This window comes from Macrobrachium rosenbergii, chromosome 8 (assembly GCF_040412425.1).
Source record: "Macrobrachium rosenbergii isolate ZJJX-2024 chromosome 8, ASM4041242v1, whole genome shotgun sequence".
NCBI lineage: Eukaryota > Metazoa > Arthropoda > Malacostraca > Decapoda > Palaemonidae > Macrobrachium > Macrobrachium rosenbergii.
The window spans coordinates 9,941,716-9,965,719 of record NC_089748.1 but is presented as its reverse complement, the minus strand read 5'-3'; the positions used below and the strand labels follow the sequence as shown (position 1 = coordinate 9,965,719).

Genomic DNA, 24,004 nt, shown 5'->3' with positions numbered 1-24,004 from the left:
CATGGGGGATATGTGTTGAATATCTATGTTAGCCTAAACCCTCTACTATTTAGGTTAATTTTTGACACCAGTATGTAGCTGTATTACTATACACTGTTAGTCCTTTTGCAAGGACTATTTGAAATTTAAGTTTTGAATGTCATGCCATTCATGCTAACTGCTATAAAACTAATTTTTTATTTAACCCAGGCTACTGTTTTATTTGGCTCACGATAATGCTTCTAGCATAATCCACCTTTAAGATAAGATTAGAGGATTTCTTGAAGGGTTCTTGCTTAACCTATTCTAGGCCACTGCTTAGTCTAGGCTTATTTAAATCACACTTAAGGATACAATTACACATGAATGAACCCTCTTATAATCTAGTTTACCGTTTTATCTGGCCAAGGTTACCTTTTATCCGATATTTGGCCACTGCTTTATTCAACCTAAACTAATGTTTTAGGTTAATAATAGGACATTCCCTAATGGGATTCCTATTTAATCTAGTTACGCTACTGCCTGATCTAGGTTTATATCACCTTTAAGGATACAGGCTACATAAGAACCCCACTAATATGTTGCCTTAAAAATAGGCTACCAAGCCGTAAAACTAGGTTACCATTTTATCTAGGTTAGGTTACTGTTTACATCTAATCCTAAGACTATTTGGTCTAAACTACCACATTAGGCCAATAATAGGATATTTCTTAAAATGTTCTCACTTAACCTAGTATAAGGTATTGCCTAATTCTGATTATTTAGATCACTCTTAAATGCATACGCTATATAAAACATAAGCTCACTAATATGTAACCTTATAGCTAGGCTACCATTTTGTCTAGCCCAGATTATTGTTTTTATCTACAGGAATCCCAGGCTACTTGGTCAAAGATACTACTTAGACCAATAATAGGATATTTCTTAAAATTTTCTCACTTAACCTAGTACAGTACTGTATATGGTATTGCCTAATCCAGATTATTTAGATCATTCTTAATGTATAGGCTATATAAAACAGAAAATCACTAATATGTAACCTTATACCTAGACTACCATTCTGTACAGCCCAGATGTTACTACTTAGGCCAATAATAGGATATTTCTTAAAGGGTTCTTACTTACTCTAATCTAGGCTACTGCCTACTCCAGGTTATTTGATGCATAAGGGTATGGGTTACATAAGACAAAATGACCTTAATATGTAGCCTTAAATCCAGGCTACCATTTTATCTAGCCCAAATTATTGTTTCATCTGGTCATACGCTACCTGGTTTAAGCTAATGTTTAGTCCAATAATGGGATGTTTCATAAAGGGTTCTTACAGAACCTAACACTTACAGGGTACTGCCTAATCCCAATTATTTAGATCACGCTTAAGTGTATAAGCTACATAAAACAGAAAAAACTCACTGATGTGTATCCTTATAGCTAGGCTACCATTTTTTGTTGTCCTTACAAGGTTCTTACTTAATTGAATTTGGGCTACTACCTGGTTATTTAGTTCACACTTAAGGCTATAGTCTAAGTTATTTTCAATTAATCTGAACTAGGCTACTGCCTAGATCACTGTAGTCATCGTATAATCTGAAAGGATTTTCTATATTAATGATAAATTATGGAACATTTCTTTTAGTTAAAACATCTAATTGAAATGACAAATTTTTAAAAACAATTTGCACTTTTCACAACTAGCAATCTGCGATTACGACTTACAGCCGGCTACATGTTAACAAGCGAAGCCGGTTTTTCGGCTTTTACAAACAAATTATCTACCATTTACAAAAGTTTAAAAACAACATTTTTATAATAAAATTTTATATATACTTACCCAGTAATTACTTAGCTAAGAGTTTCTGGCTTGACAGCAGCTTCAATTTTGAAATTCACAGTAGCGACAGTCTTTTGTTTATGTAGGTGACTAACAGTAACCCCACCCACTTTTGGGGTGAGAGAGAAAAACAACTTAGCCAAGAGCTTCACTTTTGTTTATGCTCTAATGTCCACGCAAGGGGAGGAGGGCGGGCTCCATTTGTTATTACTGGGGAAGTATATATAATATTTATTTTATTATAAAAATGTCATTTTTATATAAGTAACTTACCCAATAATTACTTAGCTGAATTCACATTGACAGGAGGAGGGATTCATGGACATCTTGTACCCCAAACATTGATAGTGTTAATGAAATGAGAACAGAATAAACAGGCTTAACATTGAAACAATGCTTGTTGTTCCTTACCTGGTGGGAGAGCTGAGCAGGTTAGATACTGCCTCTGGTTGGCGCTCAACTCAACCGAGTAGCGGTGTGGCAGGTATAGACAGGAATGCCTCTACTGAAGTGAGTGACTTTGTAGCAGAGGAGTACTCCAATTGCTAACGAAGTATGAAGTAAACTTTGCAACGAAGGAGATATCCAATTATTAACAAAGCCAACAAAAGTTAAGTATACCTTAGTTTTACCAGACCACTGAGCTGATTAACAGCTCTCCTACGGCTGGCCCGAAGGATTAGACTTATTTAACGTGGCTAAGAACCAATTGGTTACTTAACAACGGGACCTACAGCTTATTGTGGAATCCGAACCACATTATAGCGAGAAATGAATTTCTATCACCAGAAAAGTATATGCCCTGCCTGCCCAGGGTGCAGTACAATAAAAAAACATAAAGCCAGTGAAAATAGTCACCTACACCACACATTAAAAAACACATATACTGTATAAATAAACCACCACCCTACACAGGAAAAACTGATGGTCATTCTAGGCTTCCCATGAACTCAACATCCTGTGCCAAGGTAAAGAGACAGAAAATGCGGAAGTGTTGCTTCCTACGTTCCCTTCCCAAACACTATGCCATCCACGGACAATGGTCCTAGTGTACTGCAGTCTTCGTATGTCATCTCCACATCTCGCAAATAATGCATAGCAAAAACTGACCCACATTTCCAGAATGTAGTCTGTAAGATCAAAGAAAGAGAAAGATTATGCTTAAAAGCTACTGATGTAGCAACTACTCTCACATCGTGCGCTCTAACTTTTAGTGCAAGCAAAAAATTCTCTCCAATTTGAGTGTGTGCTTCAAGAATCAGATCTCTTACAAAAAAAGAAAGAGCATTCTTAGACAGATGTCTGGAAGGGTTCTTAACCGAACACCAAAGATTCCTTGCTGGGCCTCTAATCTTCTCTGTCCTCTTGATGTAATATCTAAGCGCTCTTACTGGACACAGACCTCTCCTCTTCCTCTGGACCCAGGATGTTCAATAAACTTTTAATAATAAAAGAACGAGGCCATGGTTGTGAAGGATTCTCGTTTTTAGCTAAGAAGCCAAGAGTAAGGGAACAGACAGTGTCACCCTGAGAAAAACCTATCCTTCTGTCTATTGCATGGAGTTCACTCACTCTCCTCGTAGTGGCTAGAACAACCAGGAAAATTGTCTTTAGTAAGATTCCTCAATGATGACAAAGGCATGGGTTCAAATCCTGAGTCAGACAGCCACTTAAGGACTATGTCTAAGGACCAAGGACATAACCCTTCCTTGTTAACCTTGGCGGTGTCGAAAGACCTAATAAGATCTGAGAGATCCTGGATGGATGAAATGTCTACCCATCTGTGTCTAAAGATTGAGCTAAGCATAGCTGTATATCCTTTTATCATAGAAGAAGAAAGGCCTCTGGTAGATCTCTAGTAGAGAAGAAAGTCCACCACTTGAGCTATAATGGTTTCAGAAGAAGAGATATTCTTCTTACACCAAAGTCTAAAAACTGCTCTCTTTGCCTGCAGCTCTTGAAAAGCCTTTCACTTGCAAGAGTCTGCGGACAGTCGAAACCCTGTCAGGGCCAGAGTGGATGTGTCCTGATAAAACTTCCTGAGTAGACTTGGGATAACAATGTCATCTTGGTGCTTTGATGCGACTGGAGCCTCTTCAGTACCTCCCTTACCATTCTGAACGGAGGGAAAGCATACACGTCCAGGCTGGACCAATTCTGCATCATCGGATCGGTCTCCCAGGCTCGAGGATCCGGAAAGGGTGGGCAAAACAGGGGAAGACGGTGGTTCCTGGGAGCCACAAACAAATCCACCATCGGTTCTCCCCACAACTTCCACAGGTCGGAACATACCCAACAGTCCAGAGTCCACTCTGTCAGGAGAATTTGCTTGCGACGACTGAGTTCGTCTGACAAGACATTGCACTCCCCTGAATGAACCGTGTTAACAGCTGGGTCCAGTTCTGATCTGCCCAAAGCAGGAGACTTCTGGCTGTCTCACAAAGGGAGAATGAGTGTGTTCCCCCCTTGGAGCCTTATATAAACTAAAGCTGTTGTGTTGTCTACATGTACCGTAACTACTTTGTTGTGGACTTCTCTCGTAAAGTGTTACAATCCCAAATGGATCATTTTTAATTCCTTGATGTTGATGTGAAGATTTTTCCTGTTGGGACCAAACTCCCAAAATTTCTTTTCCCTCCAGGAGAGCTTCCCAACCTAGATCCGATGTGTCGGAAAAGAAGTCTAGGTCACGATTCACTACGGATAGAGACTTTCCTCCGATACTCTGCTTGCGGAGTTCCACCAATGCAGATCCTCCTTTATCTCCTGCGTTATTGGGAATATGCACAAGTTTTGATTTATCTTTTGATCCCAACTGACTCTTAAAAAGAACTTCAGAGACCTCATATGCAGCCTTCCCACCTCACAAACTGTTCGATAGACGACAGAGTGCCCAGGAGATTCATCCACTAAGTGGCTGAACACTTCTGTAGGAAAAGGAAAACGTTGACTTTCTTCAGGCAGTCTTCTGTTCTTTTGGGGAATGGAGAAGCCTGAAAATTCTGAGAGTTGATCTTCACCCCCAAATAAAGAATCTGTTGAGGAGGAGTCAGTTGGGATTTTTGAAGGTTCAACAGCAAACCTAGATCCTGTGTCAGTAGCAAAGTCCTTTGAAGGCCCTCCATGCATCTCTCTCTCGTGGGCGAACAAATCAATCAATTGTCCAGGTATAGGGAAATATTCACTCCCAGCAGATGAAGCCTATTGGCTACTGGGATGAGTACTCGGGTGAACATCTGTGGTGACGTTGACAGGCCGAAACATAACACTCGAAACTGGAATACTTGATTCTAAAAAATGAATCTCAGATACTTCCTTGAGTCTTGCTGAATGGGAATGTGGAAGTAAGCATCTCCCATTTCGAGAGAGATCATTCAGTCCCCTTAACGAATGGATGATAGGACAGAAAGAACTGTTTCCATGTGAAACTCCATTTTCATTCCGTCAAAGTTCAGCGCGCTCACATCGAATATTGGCCTCCATCCCCGTGGCTTTGGAACCACAAAAAGCCTGTTGTAAAAACCCTTGGACTCGATATTTTCCACCATTTCTATCACCTTTTTCTCAAGGAGAGATGACTTCTTCCAAGAGGGCTAAATACTTCCTTGATCCTAGAGTAAGCCGCCAATTTGACAGGAGTGCTGGATAAGGGAGGCTTCTCTTTGAAGGGGACGAAATACCCTTCCCTTAAAACTTTGATCACCCACTGATCTGCTCCTTTCATTCTCCAACTTTTCCAGACGGTAGTTACCTGCCTAACCACCTTGTTTGAAAGTTCAACGGCTATTTCCAGCATCACTGAAAGTAATTCCTAATGTAAAGGACTGATGGTTTGTATATCGTGTCGGAACAAGTAAAAATTCCTTTACTCATACTGCAAAATGAAGAGAGAACATAATGCACAACAAAAATAAAAGAGAATAATGAAGTACTTTGCAAATTAATGTGAATAATCATAAAAATTCTGGGATGTATTCAAAAGACACACAGGAATCACTTGCCCACCAGGGGCACATTGGGGCCATGGTATGTGCCTGATTAATAGTGTGGTGGTGTTCTTCAATGTTCTGTGATGTGTCTGGGAGCTCCTGACCACAGGACTAGGATTAAATAAACTGATGAGATTTTCAATGTTAATTTACTTAAAATAAAAATTACTACAAAGTCACAGCAATTATTACTGTTTTCAGGGAACCATCACTTGCTTGATAAAATATTTTTATTAATAAACTCACTTAGCTAAGTCTGGTGGCACTGCTGGTGATGACCTGATATAAGCCCATAGTGATGATGCTAATGCCCATATATTAGCTGGTGTCTGAGTTATGGTCCGGTAAAAGAAGTTCCCTCCAAGGCTAATGACTCCACCTCCCTGAAACATAACTTTTTGAAATATGGAAAGCTAAACCTTAAGACTATCTTATAAAAATAAAATAAAAAAATATGCAAGTGCATATGCTTACCAACATATTAGCCATCAACTATTGTTCATATGACCAAAACTTACTAACAATTACTAATAAAGTTTGTAATGTAGCACCATTAGGTGGGCACCAGTCAACCCAGTCCTGCCTAGGTTCACCATATAATTTTGTCTGAATACAGTATATATACCAGAATAACTATAAGTGACTGTTCACAATAGATTATCAATAATGCAATAAAAGCATATAATTCAGCATGAACCTTAGCATCATTATCATCTGAATCCCTTAACAAACTTGTATGCCTGGTTCAGACCTACAGTGGGAAGACCGATAAATTTCCTGAAGAATAGATGGGGATAAGAGGCAAAAAGAAACCAAGAGTGGTCAACGGCCCATCTAGGTTTAAGGTAAAAAAAAATCCTAAATGTCATCACATCCATGAAAGAAGGCTGTTTACAAAAACCTCTCACCTTTCTTGAAATAATAATTTTAACAAACTTTGGGTCCCAGAACTCTTCATTTCATAAATGACAGGTACATGCATAGGGCAACACCTTGTAAATTCTTCAACACTATGATCACACAACTCAAATAAAACACAGCGCTACCTCAGTCAAACTGAAACTTTCTTCTGTCAGTTACAAATTTCTATGGCTCTTCAAACTTATTCACAGACTTTTTCCTTTCTATTCTTGGCTTTCTAATGCCCACAAATCCATATCTGTGAATTTAAACTTAAGCTGATTCACTTGACAAGATCCCTGAACATTAACTTTGCATCTACAGTACTGTATTTTATTCATTGTACTTTATTCTCTAGTAACTTCAATGAGCTTCACACACTTAACAGGAATGGCATATTGACCCAAGGACCTCTGTAATATTGATACATGAACACTATTAAATGTCTTCTCAATAATCAACAAGAGCCATAAGATGAGATTTTTAAATCCCATACACTGCTACAAAATATGTCTTACCAGAAATATCTGGTCCGTGCAACCCATACTTTTTCTGAAACCAGTCTTTTCATTGCTAGGAATTTTATCAATTTCTTTCTGAGAATAAACACAATGAGATTTTCATTGCAACCAATGCAAGTGCAATGCCTCTATAGTCACCACATGTGGTCAGGTTATCTCTCATTTGTACCTTTGATGTGACTTCTAATTTCAAATCATAAGGCTTTGTTTCTTCACTCTAAATTCTGCAAAACAGCCAGGTCAGCAAACAAGGTGTCGTTTCAGTTCCAGCTAAGATCATCTTTGCAGTGATTCCATCATAGCCTGGTGTTCTACTTCTCCTAAGTTCTTTATTACTGATTTCGCTTACATAACTGTGAATTCATTCACAACTACATTTAGGACTTCTTAAGCTTCAGGTCCAGCAATCAAATTATCTCTCTTCATATCAGTTATCCAAGACTTCACAAAATAGGTCTTACAATTTCAAAATGATATTTTAATGATAAAATAAGGTTTGTTCATACTTACCTGGCAGATATATATATAGCTGTATTCTCCGAAGGTCCGACAGAATTTCAAATTTCAGAGCACGCAGTGGCCGGTCAGGTGGTTAGTACCCATTCCCGCCGCTGGGAGGCGGGTATCAGGAACCATTCCCATTTTCCATTCAGATTTTCATAGTGCCGTTGTCTCCTGAGGGGAGGTGGGTGGGCACTACGAATATATATATCTGCCAGGTAAGTATGAACAAACCTTATTTTATCATTAAAATATCATTTTGTTCATGAAACTTACCCGTCAGATATATATATAGCTGAATCGCACCATTGGAGGTGGGCAGAGACAGCATAGGATTGAGAAACAAAACAATGTAGATGATTACACATCTTGGTTCCTTACCTTTTAGCATAGCTGACTTCGTGATTACTGTCACCCAAGTCTGCGTCTGCTTTACTGGAGTTTCCAACGAGGTAGAGACCTATATGGTTGGAGAGTTCCAGACGATCTGTCAACGGGGACGTGACCACTATGTGCCCAGATCGAGCCCTCAAGAAGGAAGCAAAGAGACAAAAATAACCACCTGACCTACCAAACATCGTGACTAGTTAAAAACTAAGGAAAGGGAAGACTGCCCCCACAGTCTACCCACAACCATAAAAACACAACCAAAAGAATTTTAAAAACTATTCCTAACCATACATTAAAGGATAGGATGGGTACTGCCCCCTTCTCCCAAGATCGTACCAGCCGAAACGTAAGGGCCCAATGAACAGCAAGACTCATACACTGTTCTTACGTCCTTTAGGTAATGAGAGGCGAACACAGAATGACTTCTCCAAAAGGTGGCATTCATAATATCGTTCAGAGCCATGTTCTTTTGAAAGGCTACTGACGCTGCAACAGCCCAACCTCATGCGCTTTAACTTTCAAAAGATCAAGTCACTCTCCTGACAACTCTTATGCGCTTCTTGAATGGTGGACCTCAAGAAGAAAGCCAGCGCATTCTTTGACATGGGGACGCCAGGTCTTCTAACCGAAATGCACCATAACCTGTCTGCAAGACCTCTCGACTCTTTTTCTTGTTCAAGTAGAATTTTAGAGCCCGAACAGGGCAAAGCAGTCTTTCTGGTTCCTGGCCCAGAATACCCGCCAAACCTTTCAATTCAAAGGACTTGGGCCAGGGGTGAGACGGGTTCTCATTCTTGGCCAGAAAAGACGGTTGGAGAGAACACACTGCATCGTCTCCTTTAAAAACCAACTGACTTAGATATTGCATGAATCTCACTGATTCTCTTTGCAGTAGCGAGAGCCACTAAAAATAAAGTCTTCTTTGTTAAGTTCCTCAAAGAAGCAGCATGAAGGGGTTCAAAGGGCTTTGCATCAGGAACTTAAGAACCACGTCCAAGTTCCAAGATGGAACCAAAAACTGAGGCACCTTAGTCGCCCCCGAACGACCTAATGAGGTCATGGAGGTCCGTATTGTTGGCGATATCTAATCCTCTGTGTCGAAAGACCGCCGACAACATACTCTTATACCCCTTAATAGTAGAGACTGCCAGCTTCGAACTTCCCTAAGGAAAAGAAGGAAGTCTGCAATCTGGCTCACAGTGGTCGAGGAAGAGGAAATCCCTCTGTTTTGTACACCACTGTCGAAATACGCCCACTTCGATTGATAAACTGCGATCGAGGATGTTCTCCTGGCTCTCGCGATCGCTCTTGCCACCTGCTTGAAAAAACTCTCGCTCTCGCCAGCATTTCGATAGTCTGAACGCAGTCAGACCGAGAGCGGAGAGGTTTTGATGGTATCGTCGATCGAAGTGGGGCTGTCTGAGTAGATCTGGACGAAGAGGTAACACCCTTGGAAAGTCTACCAGCAGCGACATTACCTCCGGAAACCACTCCTTGTAAGGCCAATACGGAGCGATCAGAGTCATCCTCGTATCTTGCGACGACGCTAACTTCCTGACCACTTCTCCCAGGATCTTGAAGGGAGGGAAAGCGTAAAGGTCCAGACGAGACCAGTCCCAAAGAAGGGCGTCTATTGACACTGCTCCTGGATCCAGGACAGGAGAGCAGTAAAGCGGCAGCCTGTTGTTCTTTGACGTTGCAAACAGGTCCACTAAGGGACGACCCCATAAACCCCACAGTTTTTGGCACACCTCCTGGTTCAGAGTCCACTCTGTCGGGAGCAGTTGATGACGACGACTTAGCAGGTCCGCTCTCACGCTTCTGAACGCCTGCTACGAACCTCGCAAGATCGTAATGTTCTTGGAACTCGCCCACAACAGGATCTCTTTCGCAAAGAACGAACAGGGAACGAGAATGAGTGCCTCCCTGTTTTTTCAGGTAAGAAAGAGCAGTGGTATTGTCCGCTTCACCTGGACTGTGCGACGACACTTGATCTTGGAAGAATCAAGGGCCAGAAAAATCGCCCCTAATTCCTTCATATTGATATGCCAGGCCACCTGTTCCCCTCTCAGATGCCTGACACTTCTCTCTTGCCCAGTGTTGCTCCCCACCCCGACATTGACGCTGTCGGAGAACAACACTAGGTCGGGTTCGGAAGGCTGAGAGACACGCCTCTGAAAGCCTCGAGGGATCCAACCACCACCTGAGATGCTCCTTCACTTCGAGGGAAAGTTTGAGAGACAACTCGAGATTTTCCTTGTCTTCCCAGTTGTCTTGCAGGAAGAACTGAAGAGGCCTGAGATGTAGTCTCCTAGGAAAACAAACTTTTCCAGTGAGGAAATGGTCCCCAGCAGACTCATCCACTCCCTCACCGAACAGGTTTCTTTCCCTAGGAAGGCCAGGACTTTTTCGTAGCACAGCTGTTGACGTTCGGGACGGAAAAGCCCGAAAAGCCACTGAGTCCATCTGAATCCCCAGATACACGATGGACTGCGTTGGGGTCAGGTGTGACTTTTCGAAGTTGACCAGCAGGCCGAGTTCCTTCGTCAGGTTTAAAGTTGCTTGAAGATCCTCCAGACACCTCTCCCCTCGATGACGCCGAATCAGCCAGTCGCCCAAGTAGAGGGACACACGCGTCGCCTGCCAGATGCAGCCACCTTGCTACATTCCGCATGATGACGGTGAAAATCATGGGAGCTGTGGACAGGCCAAAGCAAAGAGCTCTGAATTGATACACCTTTCCCTCAAGACGAACCTCAGGAACTTCCTTGACTGAGGATGTATCGGCACGTGGAAGTACGCGTCTTGAAGGTCGAGGATACCATCCAATCCCCAGGTCTTAAGGCTCCTAGAACAGACTGCGCCGCCTCCATCTTGAAAGTTTCTTTCGCGACGGCCAGCGGTTCAGGCTGCTGACATCCAGCACAGGTCTCCAACTTCCCGACTGCTTCGGGACCAGGAACAGCCTGTTGTAGAAGCCCGGGAATTCAGGTCTAAGACCTGTTCTATTGCTCTCTTGACGAGCATTTGCCGCAGCAGGTCGTATAGAATCTCTTGTTTTCCTGGACCGCATTTACGGAGAGAGGTCCAAGGGCTGGCTTTAAGGGAGGGGAGAAAGGAAAGGGATCTTGTATCCTTTCTCTAAAACCGAAAGGGACCAACTGTCTGCCCTCTCACTTTCCAGACTTCGAAAACGCAAGAAGCCTGGCACCCACCGGTATCTGGAGGAGAATCACATCATTTCTTGCCCCTACCTCTAGCAAGGGCTTTACCTCTCGAGAGGTTCTTTCCTCGAGAAGAAGGCTTCGAGGATGCTCCGCACGAAAAGGGCTTCTTCATCTTGGGAGAAAGTTGCCGGTTTGACGTCGTCGAGGTCACAGGAACCGCAGGGCGCCTCGATGACTGAGCCAACAGATCCTGTGTGGTCTTCTCTTGTAAGCTTGCAGCGATGTCCTTTACCAACGAAGCCGGGAAAAGATGATTGGAAAGGGGAGCAAACAACAGTTCTCCTTTCTGTGCCAAGGAGACGGACTTCGTGAGCTTAAGCCGCAGAATAGAGACCTCTTCTTGAGCACTCCAGTCGCAAAGTGCGAGGCCAGTTCGTCAGAACCATCTCGGACCGCCTTGTCCATACAAGACAAGACGCTCAAAAGGTCCGACAAGGAGATCGAGTCCTGACTCCGAGACTTAATGTCCAAAGCTCCAAGACACCAGTCAAGGAAGTTGAAGACTTCTAACGTCTTGAAAAGGCCCTTCAAAAGATGGTCCATCTCCGTAAGAGTCCAGGAATCTTGGCCGTCGACAGATGAGCCCTCCTACTCGAATCAACGAGCGAGGCGAAGTCTCCTTTAGATGAGGAAGGAAGACGTAAGCCTAAGTCTTCTCCTGTCTCATACCACATCGCCGCTTTTCCGAGAGTCTTGAAGGGGGAAGGGCGAAAGAAGACTTTCCTTGAGCCTTGCGGAGTCCATCCACAAATGGACTTTCTTGAAGGCCCGCTTAGTGGAGAGCGATTTAGTCATTTTCAGGAATCCCGGATCTTTCCTAGACTTAGAAGAAGTCAGTTGAGAAGAAGGAGGAGAGAGGAACTGCCGGCAGAAACTTGTCAGGAAACAATTCCTTCAACAGCTTGACGAGGATCTGGTAGTCCGACGACGAGGACTGATCCTTCAACTCATCTTCAGACTCCGAGACCCTGAGTCTATCTCCAACATCGGGCGGGGAAGAGCAGAGAGAAGTTGGAGAGGAAACACGCCGCAGGGACCTCTGCTTGGAAGAGGAACTGGCGTGCAGAGCAGCTGGAGAACCAGGAACCACGAGAGCCGACAGCAACGGCAGGTGGAGCGTCTTGATGGGGAGTCAAAAACGCCCATCGTGGCGCCACGTCTGGCAGCATGACGAGCTTGAGAGCGCCCAGCCGGGCGCCACGTCCGGCAGCATGACGAACGCCATAAGCCTGGCGAAATCATCAACAAAATGGAGAACATGACGTCTAGAACGAGAAGGGAGGGAGGACGTCCTGGGGTGACGCCAAGACGATCCTCCCAACACCCTCTGGGGACGAGTCTAGGGTTCCTTCCACGACGAAAATTACGAAGCAGACGAAGGTGACGAACGAGGAGCAGGAGAAGGAGACCGCCTAGATCTCTTCACTGGAAGTCTAACATCCTTCCGACGAGGACGGGACCTGGACTCTCTCTGCAATGAACGAGGAGAGTTGCTGCTGCATGGAGGCAATAAGAGTCCTCGTTGGTGACGCCTCTCTCTGGAGAATCACGGAACCTAGAGGCAGAAGGACGAGGGGGCGCGTCTAATCCTCTTCTCTTGAGGAGGGAGAGCTCTTGGCGCTCAAAAACGTCTTCTTGGGATGACGTCCGGTACTTCTTTTAAGGGGAAAAATCCACAAACTCTGGCGAGGAGCACAGAGTAGGAGAGAGAGGACGTGAAGCGTCCTCCTCCCCTAAAGCTTCTCTTAAGAGGGCGAGAGTCTATCTGATTTGGTTCCAACCCCTGCGTGGGGAGGACGTGTCAGAAGACGAGAAGCAGTCCTTCAGGACCCGAACACGAGATCGAGCCTGGGCAGCCTGGGAAACGTCTTCAGGACCTGCCGAAGGGACGCCAGACCGGTGGGGGTTCCCCGTCACCCTCCTTCGGCTTTCCTTTCATGCTCTCTCCTGAGTCCTGGGAGTCCAGCAGAGGTCCAGGCCTAGAGGCATGATGGGGCCGGTCTGACGCCCCCCTCCACTGCACTGGGGGCACTAGTCACTTCACAACACTTATCTTGGAGAGCTGACACTTTAGATTCTAAAGCACGAATCGATTCCATCATAGCGAAAGCATATTAGTCTCCACTGGCACGATCTCAGGGGCAGGAGACAAAACCACAGGGTTAGGATCTAAAGGTACAGGGGAGTTAGGGGCCGACATCAACACTTCCAAAAAGAGAAGCACTCCTGGAGGAAGACCTCCTCAGTCGATCACGCTCAACTTCCTCACATATTTATCATACGCCTCATTCATTTTCAGACAAAGAAGCACATTCATCACACCTATCATTCAACATGCATATATGCTTCCTACAGTTAGAACAAATAGTGTGAGGGTCAACCGCAGCTTTCGCAACCTCACCTTACATTCAGACATCACACACGCGACGGTAACTAGCAGAGCTTTGACCCAGACATAATGATAATCTAAATCAAAACTCAAAGAAAAGTCAAAAAGCGTATGCCGATCTACCGATCCAAAGTCAAAATACCAAAAGACAATGAGATACTCAGTAATCTAGAAAAAGCAAATCTTATGACGGAGGTGCAGACAACAGTTGTTGACAACACCGCGACAGAGAAAATCTGAATGGAAAATGGGAATGGTTCCTGATACCCGCCTCCCAGCGGCGGAATGGGTACTAACCACCTGACCGGCCACTGCGCAGTGCCCAGCAAAATTTGAAATTCTGTCGGACCTTCGGAGAATACAGCTATATATATATCTGACGGGTAAGTTTCATGAACAAATTGCAATTTACATGCAAGAAATGGCCCAGACAGCATACAGTAGTCTGTTGAAATATACCCTGCAATATGTCTACAAACTGATGTCATCAATCCATGATACTTAAGAAGGCTTGCTAACTAATACAGCCCCTCCCCTACTTACTACTGTACCAGCCCAATACACAATCAAGGAAAATACCCAAACTGTATAAATTTGAAAACAATTTATAACATATCTCTCAAGAGAAACAAATAGAAAGTTCCATAAGGTCCCTTCTCCCCAAAATAGCAAGTCTCTCTCTCTCTCTCTCTCTCTTTATAACAAACAAACCATACTGGAAACAAAATATACATTAAACTGCAATCCTTATACTGCATATGATTTTGTCTCTATTTATACAATGCCTTAACATCAATGTGGCATTTGTTAGTCATGATTACATATACTAATCTGGATAGTATCTTTTTTCACCATAAAACAGTAAAAAAGAAACAATTATATCACTAAAAGATTTTATGAATTCAAGATGTTAAAATCACATTGCTATAAATTTTTAAAAGGATAAAATATGTACTATTTCAAAACACCATAACAGGTAAACAAGCTATTATCATCTATATCCACGATTCTCATGAAATTCAGTAGCAAGTCAATCTCTTCTCAGAGATAGCTTTGATTTCTGTTGATGATAATTCTCAATGAACATGACCATGAAGAAAACATTGTCATACATGAGCCTAAACTGACTAATTGGCTATCATTCAGTCAAGAGCATAGTGTAGCATCCTGTTTAGATGTCAGCAAAATACAAAAACAAAATTCTTGATAAACTGCATATTTATAGATCAACAGAAAATGAAGGTGTTTCATTGTTTCTTGCTGAGCAAACTATCCCATACACTGTAGAAGCAGCAGTATTAAATTTAGCCTTAACTCATACCACCAAACACAAATTATAATGATGTTCCAACTAAGATTTTCACAAACAACAACTCTAAAGAAGTTCTCAACTATTTACAAACCTTTGGGATGCAGAAAAATTATCAAATTAGCTGAACGTAACCTTTACATACAATTGATTGTGAGAATACTTACAAAATGATAAAAACAGCAGAAAATCATCAAATCACCATACTTTAGTTATCCCACTTTTAAACCTATGTTTCTGTATTTAGTTTTATTACTGTAATATTAAATTTCTGCATTAAAACATATTTTTCTTGAAATCCTGTAAAAGTTACTTTATTAGACCTCCATCAAAGACTAAAAATAAAATACCTGTATCACATTTTTCTTTAATAGCCTTGTTTCCAAATCCTTAAGGAATGACAACACTACTAGACATTAGGGGTAATACAGTAAATAGTACACTTTAATTGGAATATCAATTAATGGAAATAAGCTTATTCTACCTTCTTTCTGGAGTGCATTTTCTTCAATGCAATTAACAACTGCAAGGCTTATGCACCATTTCTGTCTTGCTTACTTATCAACAAATCTCAGAGGATATAAATCTAAGATTGATAATTCCCAACCTGCATCATTAACAATCAACTATTTCCTATATGAAAAGTGCTGAGGGGGGAGGGGATTTCCAAATATGAATTTTCTGTTTTCAGCAGAATCTAATGGTTTAATGCATAATTATATTTTCATGTTCTGAAGTTTCATGATCCCAAAAGATTTCTTACATCTTATACTTCCCCTCTCTCCTTACAAGAGTTTCTGGTTTGAAAGGGAAAATGAGCAAAAAATGAAAAAATTTGTAAGTACTTTGTATCTTTTCCTAACATATAAACCTTAGGTCTTTACATACGAATTAACTTCAGAGCAAGGTGGAGCAGGCTATTCTACACAACAAGGCTGTTCAGTAGTTGAACTACCGGTGGGAGGGGAGAGGGGTACCCTCATCGCCTCCCTTCACTGAGTTGCACAACCACTTGCCTTATAGCCCAGGTATCAGAATGAGGGGTAGCTAGAGATGGGCAGTGTATGTAAAGGCCTCAGGTTTTTATGTTAGGAAAAATACAAATTACTTCCAAAATTTTTCATTTATTGTTACACAAACACAAACCATTGGTCTTTACATAGGCAGTCTTGCTGTTTGGGGAGGAAGATCTGAGTAGACTTTGGTGGGAGGATCTGAGCAGACTTCCTAACTGACTGGAGGTTTTTCCTCACCTAGGACTTTTTCCTGGTTGTGAACCCATGCATCTGATCACAGGAACAAACGTGTGCTTGACTGTCAGACTTCGGGGCTTTTCAAAGTAATGGGTTTGAAAGCAACTTTACTTCAAAAATGGCTTGTAAGAACACTAAGTCGGAGACAATAAAGCTAAGATAAGCAACGGGTTAATTTTATTGCCAATCCCTCTCTCCCCTTGCTATAGAGGGCAGGACTTGCTCCTATTAGATCATAACAATGGAAAAAATAGAATGGCTGATCACTCACCTATATCTGTGCCCATCCAGCACATGACGGTTTAAAAATCTATCCTCTGCCCACCAGGTACGAGAAAGGGAAAGGAGGGAGGCCAGTCACACACACTCACTATCACTTCTACGACCGTACATCTTAGACCAGATGCTCCCTGTCCCGCTAGGGGAACTGGATGAGCTACACAACTTGTTGAGCAGCCACCACACGACCCAAGGAAAAGGTGTCCAAGGACCTATGGGCAATGTCCCTCAGGTAAAAGGAGGTGAATGTCATCTGATGCGACCACACTCCTGCTACCAGCACCTGATGCACCGACTGGTTCTTCCAGAATGCTAGGGACAGAGCAATGCCCCTGTCTTCGTGAGCTCTGAATCGGAACGTACTCTTCATTTGACGTTGAGTATGCCTGATTGATAGTCTCACGAAGCCAGAAAGAGACTGCTCTCAAGACACCTCTTTCTTGGTTTTGCCAGTCCTAACAAAAAGTCATCAACACCATGGCCTGAGCTGCCAAGTCCTTTTAATGTAGCACAGCATCACTCCAACTGGACAAAGTAGCATCTCGTCTGGTTCGTTACCTACAAAGTCCTCTAGGGACAGGATCGAGAAGGACTCAAATCTGACGTCAGGGACCGATGAATTCCGAGTCTTCACTACAAATTTCGGGATAAATTCGAGCAAAACAGATCCCCACCCCCTCGAGTGCTTAACATTATAAGAAAGACCATGGCGTACGCCTACTCTCTTTGTGATGCCAGGGCAAGCAGAAATACAGTCTTGAGGGTCAGATCTTTGTCTGACGACTCTTGTAGAGGCTCGTAAGGTGCACAAGTCAGGCTTCAAAGGACAAGACTTACATCCCACTCAGGGGGCCTGAGTTTCCTGGGAAGGCAAGACTTTTCGAAGCTTCTCATCAGCATGGAGATCTCCCATGAGGAAGAGAGATCTATGTCCTTTAGGCATATGACTAGGCCCAGGGTAGCTCTGCAGCCCTTAATTGCTGACATTGAGATGCTTCTCTCAGCGAGGAAGACGAGAAAGTCCGCTACCTGCTGAATAGCAGCTCCGACCAGAGAGAAACCCCTTCCATGACACCAACCACTGAAGATGGCCAATTTCCCTTGATAGACATCCACAGAGGATTTCCAAAGATAACCACACAGCTCTGATGCTGTTCACTGAGAAGAGCCTCTTGCTTGTAGGAGACACTGGATAGTCTCCAACCATGAGGGGATAGGGACTCTACAGATTATGTAACCTTTCTATGTGGGGTTGGCAAAGGAGGTTGTGCCATGGAGGAATTTCTCTTGGTGCCTCAGATAGTAGAGCTAGCAGGTCCAGGTACCACTCGGCTTGTGGCCATTTGGGAGCTGCCAAGGTCATTCTGATATTCGTGGTGATCATTACCCTGTTGATCACCTGACTGAATAAGACAGAACAGAGGAAAACCACACGCTTATGAGTTCCACGGAGTGCCCCATCATGTTGAGATTGTCCCAACACCCGGGTAACTCCTGGTGCTGAAAGGCATCCTCCACTGCACCCCAAGAAGGGTCCGGGACGACGGAGGAAAACACCGCAACTTCCTGATTGTGTCGGGTTGGAAAAAGGTCTATCACTGGTCGTCCCCAAAAGTCAAACAATCTCTCCATGACATCAAGATACCTCAGGTGTAGGGACCATTCTGTCCCTATCTCTGACACCATCCTATTAAGGATAAAGCAGAGCAGCTGACTTGGATGTCTCTGAAATAAGCATCTTACCACTACATTCCTTTTGCCTTGAACCGAGTGGGATGTAGCTGGTCTGACAACCCCACTGAGTGAGCTCTTGCCCACTCTTCAGCACTGCACTTGCACCGTGAACTGATGAAGCTGAAGAGACACTCTGCAGTCCCCTCTTGCTTTTTGACATATGCCACTACCACCAGTATTGTCATGTGGATGAGTTCCATGGAGTGCCCCACCACCTGGTTGGGCAATCCTGGAATTCTGGTAGAGCAAGAAAGGTTGCCTTGAGCTCCAGGACGTTGATGTGGAAGTGCTTGTTGTTCTGATTCCACACACCTGAGGTTAAGTAACTCCTCCTGGTGTGCCCCCCAACTTGGAAACTCGGTCCCTCCTCTTCAGGCAAGTTTGCCCACAGGTTACCTCTAGGTAGGAGGCGGTCTGTTAAGGTTAGCCGCTGGTGAGCGACAAAACAGAAGCATCTCTGGAGGGAGTGAAACGCTGCTATGGCAGTTGAAGATGAACTCATGTGAGAGGAGATCCCTTACACTGCTCCAACGACAGACCCGGACCGTCCAACCTAGCCACCAGGATAAGGGGAGAGGTGGATGAAGCTCGGGGCCGGAAGTGTTCTCCTCCCAGAGACCTTGGGGACTCGAGAGGACCTTCTGGCCCCCCGACCAGTGCTTATTGTTCCTCCCAAGTTGCTCTCTTGTTGCAGGTGAGAGACCCTCCTCAGAACCCCATGTCCCCTCTCCTGACACTTGAGCATCCAAGTATCCTCCCGAGTTGCCTGTCCTAAGACTGAACATCCGGCAGTCCTAAGACCGAACCGGGCAACGAACGATGGGGAGGCCAAATCCTGATCACCAACCCGAGTCGTGTCCATCCTCGGCTCTTGGTATACCGCCAGGAGGTTGAAGGGACAGGTGAGAGGTGCCTACACCCTTCGCAGACCTGCCGGAGGCTGAAGTCTCCGGCAGGAGAGGAAGGCCGTGAATGACTGTCAATCCACGTTGATGATCAATGCATGGGTCAGGGAGAGAGCACCCGCTCTCACTAATGCGCTGAGAAGCTATCCCGATGAGTAAATCTACTCACGCCAATGCGAGAGGGAACTGCTCCTGGGAGAACAATCGCACACTCTCAGGTGAGAGCATGAGCTGTCCCAACAACGTGCTGGACTCTTCTTCAAGGCAGAGGCCTCTAAGCCGAAGAAGAGAGAAAGGGGGACCTCCTCCATGCTCTGTCTGGTGTGCAAACTCTACTCTCGGCATGGCTGACTCAGGACCCAATCATCCGATCATCCAAGGAGCAGCTTGTGGAAGCCACATCCTGGGTCGGAGATTCGGGGGTGGGGGCAGCACCTGCACACTGCACACCCACACTCTCTCTACAGGCCACGTCCTGGTCCAGGGACTGTAGACGCTTATTGTAGCCACACAGGTCCGTTGGAACCCAGGCAGAAGAACCTTCAGAGGCACTGGTTGAGGAGACCCATGTATGCAGATCACCCGGGGCATGGGAGTGTGCCGCAGACGATATTGCTACACAGGGGTCCGTGATGGGGATGAGCCTCTAGGTTGGAACCTTGGAGCCCTGCGCAGAAGAAGGTTCTCTACCAGACATGAGAGATGTCTGTTGTCTGGTATCAGTGCCTTGGGTATTAGTGTACATGGGAATCCATGTACACAGACTTGGCTTGTGGAAGCCACGTTGAGGCTGACCTGAACGCGCTGCTTCTGCACCTTGGATGTCCGGGGATAACCGAGATGTGGGTTCCCTGCCCGGGGACAAGTTTTTGAAGAGCCGTACAGAGATCCTCATGCTTCTTCCGTAGAAGACATGTCACGAGAGGGTCCATGGGCCTTTTTACAATCTAGCGCATCAGCCTTTTCTTTCTTCAGGTCTGTCTGCATAACAGGACCCTTAGAAGGAGAAGGGGAGGAGGCAAAAGCAGGTGGAAAAGAAGATACAGTACTGATGATGACGACAAAAGCGAGCGGGGTCTCTTCTTCAACGCCCTTGTGCGATCACGTTTGTACATCTTCTACAACTTGTCCAGAAGATCCTTAGCTTTGGGAGACATCGGAGGGAGCATCAACGTTGATGGGACAGGATGACTAACTGAAGGCGCCGTGACATTAGTTGTGGTGGCCTTGGATCCCATAACTGAAACTGTAGCTCCAGTTACTGATGCAGTAGAGATGGGAGGCAGATTGGAGGCACTAAGGTGCGCAATCAAGTCCCGCACCAATGGCTCCCCGGGAAGACCTAGGGATGGCGAGAGGTTCCTGAGATCTTGAAAAGTTTTCCTGATCTCTCTCAGACCTGAAAAAGATGGGTTATCAGGGGCTGCCTCCCTTTGCCCAGGGGGAGAGTACTCCCCCCCCACGAGCAAATAGAGGAAGTCCTCGAGAGATCACGATCAGCCCCCGCTCTCCCATGTGAACCACCTATTGCCAAAGCAACAGGGGAATGTGGAGGAGTGACCACTCCCCTAGATGAGGTAGGCCTAAGGAGCTACCCAGCGTCTTCAGAGGAGAATCCCCTCCGAGGATAAGTGGGCAGCCCTCCTGGATTTCCTCTTTCCAGCGAACCTCATCCACTGCTCCAGGGACCAAACACAACACTCAGAACAAAGATCAGTCCTACAGCACACACATTTGCAACATTTCATGTAAACAATATGCGAGTCTACATCAAAGGATGAAAGAAAGCAGTTGCATAGCCACTCTCCAACACACAGGCAAAGGTGGGGTCTAGGCTTGGATGATTCTTGGGTTTGCATGATAAGCCAAGAATATAAGGGCAGATATCACAATATATGGAAAGCACAACAAAACAAGGAAAACATCGGGATGAAGTGGAGAGAACAGCTGGCAAATATTTGGGCAGATAAGACAAAAATGTGTCCGCTCTGGACGAAGGCTATAAGGCAAGTCGTTGCGCAACTCAGCGAAGGAAGGTGGTGTGGGTACCCCCTCACCCCTCCCACTGGTAGTACGACAACCAAACAACCTTGTTGTGTAGAATATCCTGCTCCTGCTTGCTCTGAAGGGTAATTCCTGTTTAAACACCGGCAGTTTGTATTTGTATAGGAATAACAATTTGTCTGTTTAATGCATTTTGAAATGTAAAATGAGCAAAAACAACTATTCTATTTAGCCTAATGCAAAACTTTGACCATTTCTTGCAAAATTTTCAGGGTTTTAAGTATTATGATCCAAATAAATTCTCTTTTTATGTAAAGTGTTACAGGTTAGGTTAGATAAGGGGTCCAGGGAGAGATGATGCCCCATTGACCAGGTTGAGTCCCAGTGCCCTAGGGAAGATTACGTTAGGTGGCAATCTTATCATTTTAATTTGTAATGACCTAAGTTTGGTAACAAGATGAGGAGCCCATGGGACCCAAAAACAATTTCACATAGTTTTTTTTCCTATAAAAACAATTTGTTGGTTTAAGTTGGAGATCAAGTATCTAAATCTATTATTTGCTACAAAATGAACATCCTTAATGTTCTAAGCCCACATCAAAACATAGGAAAATCATATTTTCAACTCCGAATTACGCTTACAGTTTTAAGTAAAAATTTAATGATAGCCTAGGGTATGCAGGATACAGCAGATCTCCACTTAGGCCTATCTTAGGCAATTGGGTAAACCTAGGCAAAGGATAGCAAGCATATTCTCAGAGATCAAACGATTGCCCTAGCATGGAATGGTCAAACAAAATGAATGTTTCAAGAGAGATCTGCCAATGCAGACTAAGCTGGTACATAACGACTGCCTCATATTTGAAGTGTTGTTGACCTTTATTGTCAACTCGGGTCCGAACATATCAAATGAACTTTGAACTTACAATAACTTCTTGTTCCAGTGGCCATTCTGCATGAACTAATAATTCGTAGAGGATGTTGGCCTCCATTTCTTCTAAACCCGTCATCTTTCATACAAAAAGTGGGAACATGTCAACAGCAATAAGTCACAATCAGGTGTTATCGAACGACTTGACGTTAAGAACTGCAGTTGAGCACCGACCACGGATCACACGTAGATTTGTAAACAAATCTTCTTCTTCTTTTAAATATCTTCATTGCATTGTAAGTCTAGGAAATTCCGTACAACACCATAGTCTCGCTTTTATTATTTCTTTGCTTTTAGAAATACAAAATACATTTAAGTGTATAAATACGTTTACATGATTTTCTTTTATAAACACATTTGATGCTCATCATCATCATCGTCGAGATTTTATTTTGGAGGCCCTCCAATGGGACCTCCCTTGATACATCTGGCAGCCGCCGTTTATTTGTCAACTACGAGTTATATTTTTAAATAACTTATTCTAATGTGTCATAACTGATATTGAATGTATACGCCTTTTTGGTTTTTTATTTATTCAGTTTTTTGCAGTTTTTTAAGGTTTTAGTTTTTAAGACAATTTACTGAATAGTATTTTTGCCATGCAGGCTATGAGAAGATTCTTTTTTCATTTATTGCTTTCTCGGTCGTTCTTTTAATCTGCACTTGTCAATGTTCCTATTGTTTTAATATTTCCCTGAAGCCTTGTGTGTCTGGTTCCACTTCATGGACAGCATCTTGCAGGACCCGCACATTTATTTATCAAATACACAACTTGCAGATTGTGGCGGTATCCGAAGAACCGTATGGCATACCCCATAGTAATGGTCAAGTCCACGCTATGCTAATACTCAGAAAATAAGAAAACTTCACTCTCATTCAGAAAGGCTTGATATATTCAATTATCCGGAGATCAAGTGGGAGCATATTGTACGATCTATGGGCTGCAACTCCGAAGGCTCTAAAACCTACATTTGAAGTGTATCTTAAAACTATGTGTAACTAGTCTTCAGCTGACACCATTTGTTGGCTGTATTATGTAGAGCAAATCTCTTAAATAATTAAAAATTATTCTAGCTTAAATAAAAATGCACTGCTACTAAAACGATACTGGGCAATCCCTTTATGAAATGTGACACCTCTTACTAGTCTTATAGTTCATTTAGTATATTTCACAACTTCCTAAGTGGTATTTTAGGAGAATTGCAGTAGAACTGATTTCAGTAGTCTATTCTTTTAATGACGATAAATCCCAAGTTTTCTAAAAGTCCACTAATTGGGATAATTTTTCACAAAAGCATTCATTATTTCTAATATGATATCCAGTTACACATAGCCTACAACATTATTGATTTGAACACTATGGGACACATTACAGATCAGAAGCACAATTATCTGAACCAGGTTACTATAAATATTGACCTGAATATTTATTACAAAGGGTTCTTAACTTTTTTTCCAACCAACATAAATTCAAATTCATTTTCATCTAATTTCAGTTGTTTAAAAGTCATCAATTCCTTAACGCTGGAGGGAAGTAATTTTCTTATTTGTATCCTTAATGTCATTACCGGACAAATAAAATTTAGGTGTCATGTGCAGATGAATTGAACTTCACCCCATATCTCTGTAGAGCATGTGACATATCTATGTGATATATAACACATTTGCTTGAGGTACTCGTCTTATGTTCCACAAGATGGATATGAGTTTTCAATTTGCACACAGTATTTTCTGCCACGCAAGTTAGTGCTTAAGGGCTTCATCACAAGCTCAATAGATAGTAAATAATACGGTAGTAGTTCGCCCCAAGATCAAATGAAACGAAAGCCGCGTTTGCTTCCATTCATGACGTCCAATAGATC

The 24,004-nt window shown here is 43.5% G+C and overlaps 1 protein-coding gene across 1 annotated transcript in view; it reads right to left on the bottom strand.

The window, feature by feature from the left end:
- Nucleotides 1-22,342, bottom strand: part of LOC136840600 (NBAS subunit of NRZ tethering complex-like) — a 791,298-nt gene extending 768,956 nt beyond the window's left edge. Inside the window, 2 exon segments of the mRNA XM_067107278.1 lie at nucleotides 6,046-6,182; nucleotides 22,138-22,342. Coding sequence (XP_066963379.1) covers nucleotides 6,046-6,182; nucleotides 22,138-22,221 — 221 coding nt within the window. The 5' untranslated portion in view covers nucleotides 22,222-22,342.
- Between the last annotated feature and the right edge of the window lie 1,662 nt (nucleotides 22,343-24,004).